At 39.3% G+C, this 15,075-nt stretch overlaps 1 protein-coding gene across 3 annotated transcripts in view; it reads left to right on the plus strand.

Annotated features, from left to right (window-relative positions):
• The window catches only part of SPOCK2 (SPARC (osteonectin), cwcv and kazal like domains proteoglycan 2), a 168,512-nt gene that overhangs the window by 144,200 nt on the left and 9,237 nt on the right, over window positions 1-15,075 (plus strand). For 2 of the 3 annotated variants that reach the window (XM_044296495.1, XM_044296497.1), the window contains 4 exons: window positions 424-546; window positions 2,752-2,970; window positions 4,337-4,399; window positions 12,339-12,476. In XM_044296495.1, the coding sequence (XP_044152430.1) occupies window positions 424-546; window positions 2,752-2,970; window positions 4,337-4,399; window positions 12,339-12,476 (543 nt within the window). The remainder of the gene's footprint in view (window positions 1-423; window positions 547-2,751; window positions 2,971-4,336; window positions 4,400-12,338; window positions 12,477-15,075) is intronic. The other variant, XM_044296496.1, reaches the window with a different exon arrangement.

Genomic DNA, 15,075 nt, shown 5'->3' on the forward strand with positions numbered 1-15,075 from the left:
AGCATCACTTTATCAATAATTTGTCCACAGTAGCACTTCTGTGGGATTGGACCAGACATCTAGCATTCAATCCCCACTTGCATCAGTGAGCTTTGGGCACCCAGGAGCTTGTTACCTGTTTATTGGTTGGCCTTCCTCGGGTCACTGTGGGTAGTAACTAACCACTGAATATGGAAAACAGCCTACAAAACCTGCTATCTTCTGTGACCCAGTTTCTAGCCATTATAATTTGTCTGTAGTAGAAGTATCTCAGATCCTTACACTTGACTGTGTTTCCTACTTCCAACACACCGAGTTGTCGAAAAATAATCCATGTTATTAATTACACCTTCACTTCACTTTTTATGTTATCACTGATTGGTGTATATATAATCATGTTCAGAAGGTGCCCTTCTTAATGTTTATATTTTTTGCCTCCTTCAGCAGAAACATGCACTGGTCAAGATTTAGCAGATCTTGGAGACCGTTTAAGGGATTGGTTCCAGCTGCTTCATGAGAACTCAAAGCAGAATAACACAGCAAATCCTGGAGTAAAGCAAGTCAATGGTACTGTAATTATTCTAGGGTCATCACCAATGTTTTCTTCCAAGGCTAACTTCACACATGCGGCAAAGTTATCTGGCAGGCTGGTCTGGCAGAGAACAGCCTGCCAGTGTTCTGACTCGTGCACAGCTGGATAGTGCCGCATGTACGCCAGACCCTATTGACTATTATAGGGTCTGGCATCTGACAAAAATAATTGCTGCAAGCAGTGTTTTTTGTTGGGGGACTGGCCCGATCTCATTGGGGGTCCGTCAGGCATTAAGCGCTATCTCTCTACACCAAGTCTGGATAACACCAGCAGGCTATTTTCTGCCGGAACAGTCTGCCAGATAGTCGGCATGTCACTTAGATAATACTAAGCAATAATCAGGATTCATTTCACACTAGGTATTGAATCTTCAGCGCCTAGATCGCGCCACCCCTTCTTTGCTGAATTTATATTAGATTGGTTGTCATAAGGGAGGGGGACATATAAGAGATACAAGATCAGCCTAGGATCCTTGCATTTCATTGGTGAGGAGGAGAGTGGATGAGACCAGCCTAGGAGCTTTCAATTTGATTAGGAGAATTAGATAAGACCGGACCAGGAGCTTTGGATTTGATGGGAGAAAGAAAGAAAGGACACTAGGTCAGGTTTGATTGTGGGGAAAAGGGAAAGGGGTTATGAAACCAACCCTAAAGATTTGATTGTGGATGATAGATTGATTAATTTCTGTTTTAGTACATGCTCTTCAGTGCTATGACAGAGTAATGCAATTTATATTCATCTAACTGATTGTAAAATTGCAACACATATACATTGGGGCTTTATAATGGTGCATTACTATGACTATACGATCTACACTTTGGTCTTTGTCAAATGAAAGATATATAAATGGTCTTTCTTTCATTTAAGAAGCCAGAATAAATAGTTCCAATAGGAATTAATGAATATGTAACAATAAATGCGGGTGTCAATTAAACGATTCAGAGGAAGCATCTGGCCTTAGTTATAGAAGCAGTTTGAATGAAACTCGGGCCAATAATTTATTGGATCCTTTCGCATTCCAAGAGTGCGTGATCAGTTCTTTGAAGAAATGATTCACTGCTTAATTAGCAGTTCGTTAGTAAAGCAAAACATTTTAGAAGTTAATTATCAGAATATCCTGGCATGAGACAGCGACAATAGTGCCACCGAGTGATGTTGACAAACAGTTTGACATGGTCCTGACCATAGAACATAAGCACACAAGGAGTCCATCTAACACAGCATTTCACAGATGTTACACAATTGAGGCTAGACTGGAATATTTGGTTAAACCCAAGAAAAATGCTAATCTTCTACAGATTGAGGCCATAGCCTTAATAAATTGGACAATGCATTCTCTGTTGTCTAATTCATATTCTCCTTTGTTCCTTCATACCTTCTGCACAAGATAAGTTGTGTGGAGAATAAATACCTCTCTTTATTTCATAATATGTTTTAATACCTTATTATGGCTTTAAACCTGAATGGGCATTATGGTGCCAGTGGCTAAATCCTCAGTGAACTTTGTCATATTATGAAACAATTTTGCCTATACAATCACATGACAATACAAAACAAATTCCTATGCATTATCGCTCTGGATAATGAATTTATAACTCTTGGTGACAATGGAGCTGACTCTAGTTCCTATGGCTTACCTTGAAATTACTTGATGATTCTTAGAACGTATTTACTATTGTGTGAGCTCTAACTTCATATTGTTTATATCACATTAAACTGGGAAGACACCGATGGTAATAGAGATTAACTGTTATAAGTCCCGGACATATGGGATAGATCCAACTAGATGTGTCACTGAATCTCATCAATATCATACCAGTCAACCAATGTCCATATGTCCTATTTGGGCATATAGATATCATAGAAGGATGTCCCAGTTCCTGGGTCGGCCATTCATTGGAATAGTCTGTATGTGATACTACATACTGGACCTCCCCCAGGAGGTGGAAGCAGCTGAGCAGCCTAGTGGTCTTTAGAGAAGGTTTTATCTTCATGAGAATGGTTATTTCTAAATACACCAATGTTGTCCAGTTATGAAAATGACTTTCAATCATATTTTTCTTTGTGACTGGAATTTTATTACAGTATATAACTCAAACATGTGGATGATACAGTCTAATATTGGTGTTAGAATTTAGACATTTTCTAGCAGTTATTAACTGAGGCTGTTCTTTATGCAGTGTTAGACAAAACCCTGGTGGCCAGTTGCAAAGACTCAATAGGCTGGATGTTCTCGAAGCTGGACTCCAACAATGACCTCTTTCTGGACCAAACAGAGCTGTCAGCCATCAACCTTGACAAGTATGAGATCTGTATCCGGCCCTTCTTCAACTCCTGTGATACTTACAAGGATGGGCGGGTATCCACTGCTGAGTGGTGCTTCTGTTTTTGGAGAGAGAGTAAGCAAGAAATTTAAAGAGACTTTATCACATTAGAGCAAACCACATTGAAATGGAACAGTTATGTAGCTTGGAGTAAAAAAAACAACAACGTAGGATGTGCACAGATCTGTAAATGTTTCATGTGTTGGGCCTTAGGCCTTCCTCAAAGACCAGTTGTCCAATTCAGCATTCATTCACTTATTCATCTGTGTGTGTTTTAGAGCTACAGTCAGCCTAATCTAAACCCTGACCATATTAATATAGCTCAATTCACAGAGATGACTTTGAGGCAAAGCATTAGATCAAAATTGTAAGCAAATATGTTGTATAGACAAATTATAAAGCCCAAATTGTTCAATATACAGGGGAAATAATAGAGGTTACTATTACACTAGCTTGAAGCTTCACCTTAGTTTGGTAAGTGTAATTCTTATTAGTTCTAGTAACCTGTGCAGACTACTTACAGGACAACTATGCAATGATGAGAACATAGAACATAGAAACTGTTTGAACCCAGGACCTCTGTGCTAGTAGTTAACAGTGTAAACCAATGAACCCAGGGGAGTAGCTATAGGGGGTGCAGATGCAGCAGTCGCTACCAGGCCAAGGAGCCTGAGGGGGCCCAAAGACCTTTGTGCAGCATAAGAAAACACTAGTATTATAGAAAGGGCTCCTGTCCCTGGCCACAAAGCACTAAGGAAAGGGGGCCCAAGCTGAACTCTTGCACCAGGGTACATGAGCCTTTAGCTGCGCCCCTGACTGAGCTATTGTACCTCCCATAAGTAGTGCAGAAGGTCCTCCTTTCTAGCAAACAGTGGAGGCCTAAGCAGCTGGACCTCCACATATCTAACAATTATTACCTATCTGGTATATCATCATGTGAAAATATGGCAGCATGCATGCCTTCATAAGAATGAATTTACATTTTATTTAGGATCTCTATTATGCAGATGTCAAATGCAGGGATGTTCACAAGCACAAAGAAAAGTCAATTCTCATCCTCAACTAATCCAAATTAGTATAGCATGATACCTATTATAATCCATGCCTGGTATTCTAATTTTTAATAAGCTGTCATAATGAACAAAGACTGTACTTGTACATGGTTAGACAATTATATGGAAGGACAGTTAAGACTAGGTTCACCATATCATGGGATGCAGCGGGATCTGGTGGGTATCCAGCATAAATGCTGGCTTTCCGCTGGAAAAATACTACTACTAATACTGTTAAAGACATTATGCACATAACTGTTGTATCTTTTGAAGAAATGTCATCACGTCATGGTCCTGAGAATTGAATTTTGGACCATGGAATTAACCTTCAACTTATCACTACCATTATCTGTCCCTGAGTTAATAGTGTCAGTGTTGTTCTTTTGTAGAGCCTCCATGTCTTGTTGAACTTGAAAAAGTACAGATTCAAGAAGCAGCAAAGAAGAAGCCTGGTAAGCTTTGTATGTTATGAGCATGAACCTCCATCACTGCTTGTCTTTGTGCTGTGGTTGCCTAGAATGCATCAGCCACTCTTGCAAAAGGGGACAACACATTTGGCCTGGCACCTGAGGGTTGTGATAATCATTTAAACACTGTTATTAGATCATGCGTGTTATTTTTCATTGTATGATGGCCTTGTGTGGTGCCACCACCAAGGCACTATACGGTACATTATTTTGACAGTGTATGATGGTGACAACACAGTTTGGCATTGTTATTTAGGTAACTGGAAGTATTATTTTGGCAACGTATTATATGGCACTTATAATTTGACCTGTCTGTTGGTTCTCTAACCCCCCATGAAAAGCTGCTATTGCTGAGGGAAGCCATGTCTAGCAATACATTTGCAGTAGATATAGGTGCTAGCAGAGGCATAACAGGGCATCATTTTTGCCTATTAAGTTATGGGACTTTCCTTGTGCTGTAAATGCTCTTTACAGTTGCAGTCTTCTGAACCGTTATTATAAATGTTTCATATGTAAACCTGGGTTAGAGCTTGGCTTTGTTGATGGACCCTGTATGGCTCCATCTGGTGCCATATGTATGAAGATATTCTCCCCTAGAAGCAAAAGGAAATACAACTTTACTTACACCATCTGAGCATGCCATGTATAGAGTGAAACCAAAAAATGACACTGTATCTCCTGTACTCTTGTGGCAACTCTTTTATGGCTCCACAGAAAATAAAGCTGTAATACAGCAGTGTGCATGAGCCCTTAGAGACAAGTCAAGTTTGAACATGTTGTAATGTTGCTTACAATTAGCCGAAAGAGGATCTGCAACCTCTCCTGTCATGTCTGTTTTTATACATCTCCCTGATAAACATTTTGGAGCATATATGCTTATGGCTCTATGTTGTACCACTCCTTTATTTCTCCTGCTAGAAGTTATGAATGAATTGGTAGCAGTTTGCAATGAAGGTCCAGATGGGTGTTACCAGTTGGGGGGGTGTCCCTGTCACTGTGTCTGACACTGGAAGCACTGATTGGATAGCGTCATACTGTGCAGTGCCATACCCCAACTAGAAATACCCACCTAGACCTTTATTGCACACTATTGCTATACATTATTAATATTAACCCCTTAATGACCCTAGACAGATTTATCTGTCATGGGTAAACAGGGCATATATGGAGCTGGCTCAGGAGGTGATCCCACTCCATACTCAGTTTATTATACAGCTGGCACCTGCAATGACAAGGGTTAGCGATAACTCCTGAGCCTGGTCATTTCATTCTTCAATGTGACTATGGCATCTAGGTGGTTAGACAGATAGAGGGGGCTCTCTCTGTTCTCCAATCAGAGCCTATGTGGCAAAATCACAAGGCTCTAATTGGTTGCTATGACAGACTGGAGCCTTGCGAAGGCTCCCAGGGCTGTCATAGTGGGATGCCTGAATAGTCATGCCTGAGGCATAATCTGACAGGCAGCCAGTGAAAATCCCATAGACTACAATAGTATTCTACTATAGTCAATGATACAAGTGATCAGAAGATTGCATGTACAAGTCACCTAAGGGGACAAAAATTACAGCATTGTTTTGTGAATTCAAAAGATTTGAGAATAAAAAAGCTTTGTGCATCATGCCTGTCTCTGAGATCACTCAGGAATGTGGTCTTATCAGCACAATGGGGGATGGATACTAACTAACTATCTCTAACCCACTACATTACAAGGAAACCTTTATTATACAGAATATTAAAGGTAACATAAAAAAGAGATAATTAAAGGGGACAAAAACAATCAGTATTTAAAAGTACCCTTACAATACATTCCACCCTTGGTTTTTTCACTTTTATTAATTTTCAACAAGCAACATAAGGACCTATTCTACATCTGCCAAAGCAAAATAAACTTTGTTAATTCCAGAATCTAATTTAATTGTTTCTATGTTTCAAGTAATACTATTCAATGCAATGTGTAATAACACTTTAAACCAATATATATATATATATATATATATATATATATAAATTTTACAAGTAATAGAGATCCTCGACTTCCTTCTTCAACACATTAAATAAACAATATAAATTAATAACCTTTGAAGGTTTAGCACTGGATAACATTGTACTATACATTACAGTTCTTTCTAGTTATGTTTCATTTGCATGTTCATATCACATTGTGGTGTGAAACCAAAACATACAAGTGTAATTCATGGGTATCTTTTTCAATGCAACTCTTGTAGATAACAAAACCATTAAAATCACATTTATTCATTAACCTTCTGAGATACCTAATGTTGTTTTGTGGTTTACTAATGTGTTGTATTGTGTATTCTGCATTTAATACCCTTTGGCATTTTGGTTTGCAGAAGTAGCCAGCTTTTCTTTATGTTGAAATAAATAGACTTTTTTTTTTCATGAAGGAACACAGGACTTCTTGTCTTTCATGGGGGTGTCTTGTAACTTCGGGTACTTTCAAACTTGCGGCAGAAGAATCCGGCAGGCAGTTCCATCGCAAAACGTATGCCAACTGATTGCATTTTAAGACTGGATACTGATCCGTCTTGCAAATGCATTGCAAGAATGGATCCATCTGTCCGTTTGTCAAACGGACAAATGGATCCGTTTAGATTTTTTTTCATGCATGCGCAGACCGGAAGGGCGGATCCGGCATTTTGAATGCCGGATCTGGCACTAATACATTCCTATGGAAAAAAATGCATCCAGGCAAGTGTTTAGTTTTTTTGGCCGGAGATAAATCCGTACCATGCTGCAGTTTTATCTCCATCCTGATCAGTCAAAAAGACTGAACTGAAGACATCCTTTCAGAATGCATGGTGATAAAACTGATCAGTTATTTTCCAGTATAGAGTCCCTAGGACGGAACTCTATGCTGGAAAAGAAAAACGCAAGTGTGAAAGTAGCCTAAGCGATGGGCACAAGGGCTGTCTTTGTGTCTGTGACATCCACCATATCCTCCTTCCTTCTAGGTCATCTAAGTCCACTCCTTCCGATTGGATGGTGCAATCCTCCCTCTTTTAGTCAGTCTACTTTCAAATGTTTATGACAGATCTTTGGTGTTAGGCTACTTTCACACTGGCGGCAGGATGGATCCGACAGGCTGTTCACCCTGTCGGATCTGTCCTGCCGCTATTTCGCCGTGCCGCCGGACTGCCGCTCCATCCCCATTGACTATAATGGGGACGGGACGGAGCTCTAGCGCAGCATGGCAGTGCACGGTGAGAGGACGCCAGACTAAAAGTACTGCATGTCCGACTGTTTAGTCTGGCGGCCTCTCGTCGTGCACTACCGTGATGAGCCGAGCTCCGCTCCCGTCCCCATTATAGTCAATGGGGACGGAACGGCAGTCCGGCGGCACAGCGAAATAGTGGCAGGACAGATCTGACACGGTGAACAGCAAGTCGATCCGTCCTGCCACTAGTGTGAAAGTACCCTTTTCAGAACATTTAACATGTCACAGTCAACATACAACTCAAACATAGAAACAAAAAATCTGATAATACAAACATGAACACATAAGAAACATTTCATTGAATTCAATAAAAAAAATGTTAAGCTCAATCAAAAATTTTGGCACCAATAAAAAAACAAAAATCTCCCAATAAAAAAATAAAAATCCCTAATGTGCATTATAAAAAAAAAAAAATAATAATATGGTACTCCATACACATTCACATTTCCATTTATTAATTTCTTGCTGGAGCATTACTTATTCGTATCCACACACAGCTCATAACCACGACCTTATACACGAAGTACAGACTGCACACACAGCACTGCTGAGCGTCCAGCAGCACACCTATTCTATACAACTGCAACTTAAAGTCACACCCATTCACATTCCACTGAATGATTTATGACTCAGCTACACAGCCTTCCTCATCTGATATTCCTGAAACTATACAGTCACACAGCTTTTCTGGAAACAGATACACACACCACACGCAGAATTACTGATAATCTCTATTGCTGTTCTGTCATTACTTGCCAACACCTTATGGTATTCAATCTGTAATATATCAAAATCTTATAACAAGACAGCATACAAGTTCTAATAATAATTTTTTTTTGTTAAAACCAAATTATTTTATATGACTGAATTGGTGGTGTACATATAATAATTTTTCTTTAAGGTTGGGTTCCCACATTACAATTAGCTGCTTGGAAAAGAAGATTATTAAATAATCTTCACTTGTTTGTGCCTTGTGAAAGCTATTGCATATCACTTACTAAACACATCCTACATTTTAACAATCTTACACTCTATTTGTCTTCTGATAACCCCTCCCCCTCCCTTCTTCATAGTCACGTTTGCATTGTGTAGAATCCAAAATCCATTACCTAAGGAATGTTTGTGCCTAGGAAACTATAAGTCTGTTAACAAGTATTCTGTTAATGCTGGGGGATAGGATCAGCTCATTGCAGCAGTCAGCCGCCCTTTCCTAATTCTTATCTCTCAAGTATTCATCCAACTTTCCTGAGACTTCAACAAAGAGAGAAAAGCATAGCTATACAATCAGACTAGAAGGGGGTGGGGCCATAAAATACCACTATCCAGGGGTCTATGTCACCTAAACAAAGAACAGTCCACACATATCCACCTATTCTTCAAGAAAGCCATCTGTACACAATTCTTCTTTAACAGTTTTTAACTTAATACATACTGTAATATTTCTCAAACTTCAACAGTCTAATAGTTTTTGAAACCAGAACAGAGATATATTTCTAACACCTTCACTTTCATATTCTTAATGCTAGCCACAGATTTATTAGCACACACTAGGTACAATACTTACTCATTATTAATTGACAAACAGCCTCCAATGTATCACACTTATTGTCCTTTACTGCTTATATTTGTTACAAAACAATATCTCATTTCTAATGCTATGGCCAAAGGTATTTCCTACTTGGACACACACACACACACACACACACACACATAGCATTAGGGTAACAAAACAAAATCTAAACAGTTCATTTCTGAATATTTAACACAAGTGCCGTTCTGGTTATTGTAGACACTTGGGCACTTTTCTCTCCTGCCAGTGCCATAAATTAACACCTTGACACTGTTCTGTTTTCCAAGTCTGATCTCTGATGTCCACAGTCTACAAGCTCTTACTACATAAAGTATTTTCACTAAAATCTGCTCAGTTCTACAACTTCCAAAAGAACCGTTCTAGATGCTACCAAGCCTACTACACCCCCACTCACAGCTTGTAGGCGATTTGCACAGCTTGTAGGTGATTGTATAGTGCAACCACTAATTATCTGCCTGCAGATTATTAGATTTCTGCGAATGCCCGGGTTCCCATTCAGAGTGGCAGGACCAAACTACCCTCTCTATGTAACACCCTAGCAACAATAAGCATATCTATTTGCTCAAATTCCACTTCTGACACCAAGTGTTGCGTGAATTCAGAAGATTTGAGAATGAATAAGCTTACACAGGCTAAGTGAATAAATGTATTTATTAAGTGTGATTAAATATAAGATGAAACAAATAAATCATATACAGAATAACAAAAAGTAAATAATCATCATTAGCCTACATATGCAATATGGTATAGGACTCCGATCAGACATGACCAGGGTGTACAAGAGATAGGGCAAATAAATACTTACATCCTACCTAGGATGAAGTTCCAAATGGAGCCCCCCCTAGATGTCGGTGCAGACCACATTTATTCCCACCAGCCCCTCCTCCAGTGTGCTTCACGCATGTCTTTGAGATCCCTTAGGAATGTGGTCTTATCAGTGCAATGGGGGATGGATACTAACTATCTCTAATGCACTACATTAGAAGAAAAACTTTATTATACAGAAAATTAAAGGTAATATAAGAGACAGAATTGAAGGGAGCAGAATTAAAGGCAATAGAACAAATCAGTACTTAAAAATACCCTTACAACCTAATATATAAAGCTGAGTGTATGTGTATGTCCGCTAAAGGAATCCAACCATTGCATTTACAATCATGAAATTTGGCACACAGGTACATCAGGTGTCTGGCAAGGTTTTAGACCAGCTTTCTAGAATGTACCGTTCCCGAGATATTTCCAAAAAATGCATTAGCCAATAGAAGCTTGGTCACATGACCCTTATCAGCCAATAGAAGCTCGCAGGTCCTCCAGCCTCCACATACAGTTTTACTCCAGGTTACCATAACAACCCAGACATTTATCTTCACTGCTGTAGGAGAGCTTTAAGGGAAATCTGTCACCAGGATAATTGCTATTGAAGTAAAGCTATGGCCTAATAGCAATTAGTACCTTATTTCCAGATGTGCCTTTGTTCCAGCAATAGAAGTTTTTATCCTCTGAAAATCCAGTTTATTTGGTATGCAAATGAGCTAGTAAAGTGTGCAGAGGGGCGCAAAGGAGCCCAGACATGCCCCCTGCCACAATGTGTTCACCCTCAAAAGACTTAAAACCCCTAATCCGGTTAGGCCACACACCCTCCCACTCCTTAGCAAATGGGGATTGAAAAAATGCAGGTAAAAATAAACTTCTGTCAGCTGCAGGGGTTGGAGGGAGGGTGACTTTCTCCCTGCAGCTTACACTCAGACTTCACAGTGCTGCTGTCTTAGAGTGAGCTGTTCAAAAGGACACGCCCCCGATTTGGTTAAGCTACGGCCCCTCCCACTTCTCAGCCGACAGATTGAAAAAATGAAGTTAAAAATCAACTTCTAGGTCCTGCTAAGCCATGCCCAGAACTATTTAGGCCATGCCCACCCACTCCTGAGCCAACGGGGATTGAAAAAATTAAGGTAAAAATCAACTTCTGTCAGCTGCAGGGGTGGGAGGGAGGGTGACTTTCTCCCTGCAGCTCACACTCAGACAGTAATGTGCTGCTGTTTTAGAGTGAGCTGTTCAAAAGGACACACCCCTGATCCAGCAAAGGCCACTGTTAAGGGAGCGGGCCCCTGTGGAGGTCACTGTTAAGGGGGTAGTATGCTGTGAAAGTCACTGTTAAAGGGGGAGGCTGCTGTAAAGGTCAAAGTTAAGGGGGGGGCTGCTGTGGAGGTCCAATTTTAAGGGACGGGGCACTGTGGGGGGGGGGCAGTGTTAACGGGTGGGGGCTGTGGAGGATACTGTGCTGTAGATGTCTCTGTTGTAGTGGATAGTGTTGATATATTTTAACGACACACACAAACATTAAATTAAATAGATTAAATATAACGAGCGAAGCCGGGTCCTTCAGCTAGTACAAGCATAAAAAGAAAAAATGTTCTTAAAATGTTCTTAAAAAACACAGAATTTTGCATATAAAAATAAAGAAACAATAATAAAATAAACATAATTGGTATTGGTATTTTTGCAGCGTATTAAATGTTATAATGGAAAAAAATAATAAAGATGCGCGGTTTGTCTTTTGGTCACATTGCCCCTCCAAAATTTATACTGTATAAATTTGGTTATTGCTGTAGTTGTACTGACCCACAGCGCAGTGAACTCTGTAAAAAACAAAAACTAATAAACATGACTAATTGTTTTTGCATTTCCCAATATAAAGCTATGATAAATTGAATGGTGCCATTAAAGTATATAACTTGGCCCACAAAAAAGAAGCCATCATATGATGTTTGAATAAAAAATAAAAAATGTAAAAAGTTATGGATAAAAAAATGTTGGGCCATTAATGGGTTAATGCTATTCATTCCAAACTTCTAGCAGAAATAATAAAGGAATGGCATGTTATTGAGGCATAAGAATAGATGCTCCAGAATTTTCATTACGTGGGGATGGAAGTCGTTATTGAAACAGACATGTCTGTAGAGGTGACAAGTCTTTTTTAATGATCAAAAATTGCCCACCTTTCATGACAGATGACTTTTTGGAACCTGCATGACACACAGAAATTAAGATTTGTAACACAATATAAGATTGGTATTACAGTTATGATGTCTGTGTTGTAGGAGTTTTCATTCCCAGCTGTGATGAAGATGGATACTACAGGAAGATGCAGTGCGATCAGGCCAGTGGGGAGTGTTGGTGTGTGGATCAGCATGGCTCGGAGCTAACAGGCACCAGAATACATGGGAACCCAGACTGTGGTAGGTTTCACTAACCCCTAATAACGTGATGGCAGGAGAGACCAACAATGCAAACGAACGTTTATATAAAGGTGCATCTCAATAAATAGTCAATCAATCAATCATCAAAAAGTTAATTTATTTCAGTAATTCAGTTCAAAAAGGGAAACTTCTATATTACATAGATTCATTACACACAGAGTGATCTATTTCAAGTGTTTATTTCTTTTAATGTTCATGATTATGGTTACAGCTAATGAAAACCCAAAAGTCAGTATCTCAGAAAATTAGAATATTACCGTATATAAGACCAAATTCTATATATATATATATATATATATATATATATATATTTATTTTATATATATATAAAGAATTTTACATATAGAATTTTAATGCAGAAATGTTGGCCTACTTAAAAGTATCTACAGTATATGCACTCAATACTTAAATACTTAGGACTGCTTCCATGCGTCATGACATGAATCAACGACTTACACAAAACACGCCTGTTTTTACATTGATCACATCGCAGGAAGATCACACAATATACCTGTACATTACCTCAATTAAATAATGAAAAATAATTTGTTTTCATAAATGGTTTTACAAGTGTTGCATGATCGTTTTCAGTACATTTAGTTGCCACATACATTTACACTACATGATTATCGTCCAGCATGAATCATTAGCATTTGAATAACAATTATCTGCTAATCTGAATGCTCCTTATTAGGGTCTGGCTACAAACTTGTTGCCTGTTTCCACTGACAACCATCATACATATCAGTGGAGTTCTAGGATATAGTATAAGCTTTAACTCAAGATCAGTATAAGATCATAGTAACATAGTACATAAGGCCGAAAAAAGACATTTGTCCATCCAGTTCGGCCTGTTATCCTGCAAGTTGATCCAGAGGAAGGCAAAAAAAACCTGTGAGATAGAAGCCAATTTTCCTCACTTTAGGGGAATAGAAATTCCTTCCCGACTCCAATCAGGCAATCAGAATAAATCCCTGGATCAACGATCTCTCTCTAGTAGCTATAGCCTGTAATATTATTACACTCCAGAAATACATCCAGGCCCCTCTTGAATTCCTTTATTGTACTCACCATCACCACCTCCTCAGGCAGAGAGAGTTCCATAGTCTCACTGCTCTTACCGTAAAGAATCCTTTTCTATGTTTGTGTACAAACCTTCTTTCCTCCAGACGCAGAGGATGTCCCCTCGTCACAGTCACCGTCCTGGGAATGAATAGATGATGGGATAGATCTCTGTACTGACCCCTGATATATTTATACATATTAATTAGATCTCCTCTCAGTCGTCTTTTTTCTAAAGTGAATAACCCTAATTTTGATCATCTTTCAGGGTACTGTAGTTGCCCCATTCCAGTTATTACTTTAGTTGCCCTCCTCTGGACCCTCTCCAGCTCTGCTATGTCTGCCTTGTTTACAGGAGCCCAGAACTGTACACAGTACTCCATGTGTGGTCTGACTAGCGATTTGTAAAGTGGTAGGACTATGTTCTCATCACGGGCATCTATGCCCCTTTTGATGCAACCCATTATCTTATTGGCCTTGGCAGCAGCTGCCTGACACTGTTTTTTGCAGCTTAGTTTGCTGTTTATTAAAATTCCTAGATCTTTTTCCATGTCAGTGTTACTGAGTGTTTTACCATTTAATAAGTACGGGTGACTTGCATTATTCCTTCCCATGTGCATAACTTTACATTTGTCAGTGTTAAACCTCATCTGCCACTTATCTACCCAAGCCTCCAATCTATCCAGATCGCTCTGTAGTAGTATACTGTCCTCATCAGTGTTAATTACTTTACACAGTTTAGTGTCATCTGCGAAAATTGATATTTTACTATGCAAGCCTTCTACAAGATCATTAATAAATATATTGAAGAGAATAGGGCCCAATACTGACCCCTGAGGTACTCCACTAGTGACAGTGACCCAATCTGAGTATTTACCATTAATAACCACCCTCTGTTTTCTATCATTGAGCCAGTTACTTACCCACTTACAGACGTTTTCTCCCAGTCCGAGCAATCTCATTTTATATACTAACCGTTTATGTGGTACAGTGTCAAATGCTTTGGAGAAGTCCAGATACACGACATCCATTGATTCGCCGCTATCAAGTCTAGAACTTACCTCCTCATAGAAACGGATTAAATTTGTTTGACATGATCGATCCCTCACAAAGCCATGCTGATATGGCGTTATTTGCTTATTTCCGTTAAGATGCTCTAACATAGCATCTCTCAGAAAACCTTCAAACAGTTTACCCACAACAGATGTTAAACTTACCGGCCTATAGTTTCCAGGCTCTGTTTTTGGACCCTTTTTGAATATTGGCACCACATTTGCCATGCGCCAGTCCTGTGGGACATTCCCTGTCGATATAGAATCTGCAAATATCAGAAATAAGGGTCTGGCTATGACATTACTTAATTCCCTTAGGATACGGGGGTGTATGCCATCCGGTCCTGGCGATTTGTCTATTTTAATCTTTTTAAGTCGCTGTTGTACTTCTTCCTGGGTCAGACAGGACACTTTTAATGGGGAATTTATTTCAACATTCGGCATGTCATCTGACAATTTATTTT

The sequence above is a fragment of the Bufo gargarizans genome, chromosome 6 (genome assembly GCF_014858855.1).
Source record: "Bufo gargarizans isolate SCDJY-AF-19 chromosome 6, ASM1485885v1, whole genome shotgun sequence".
Classification (NCBI taxonomy): domain Eukaryota; kingdom Metazoa; phylum Chordata; class Amphibia; order Anura; family Bufonidae; genus Bufo; species Bufo gargarizans.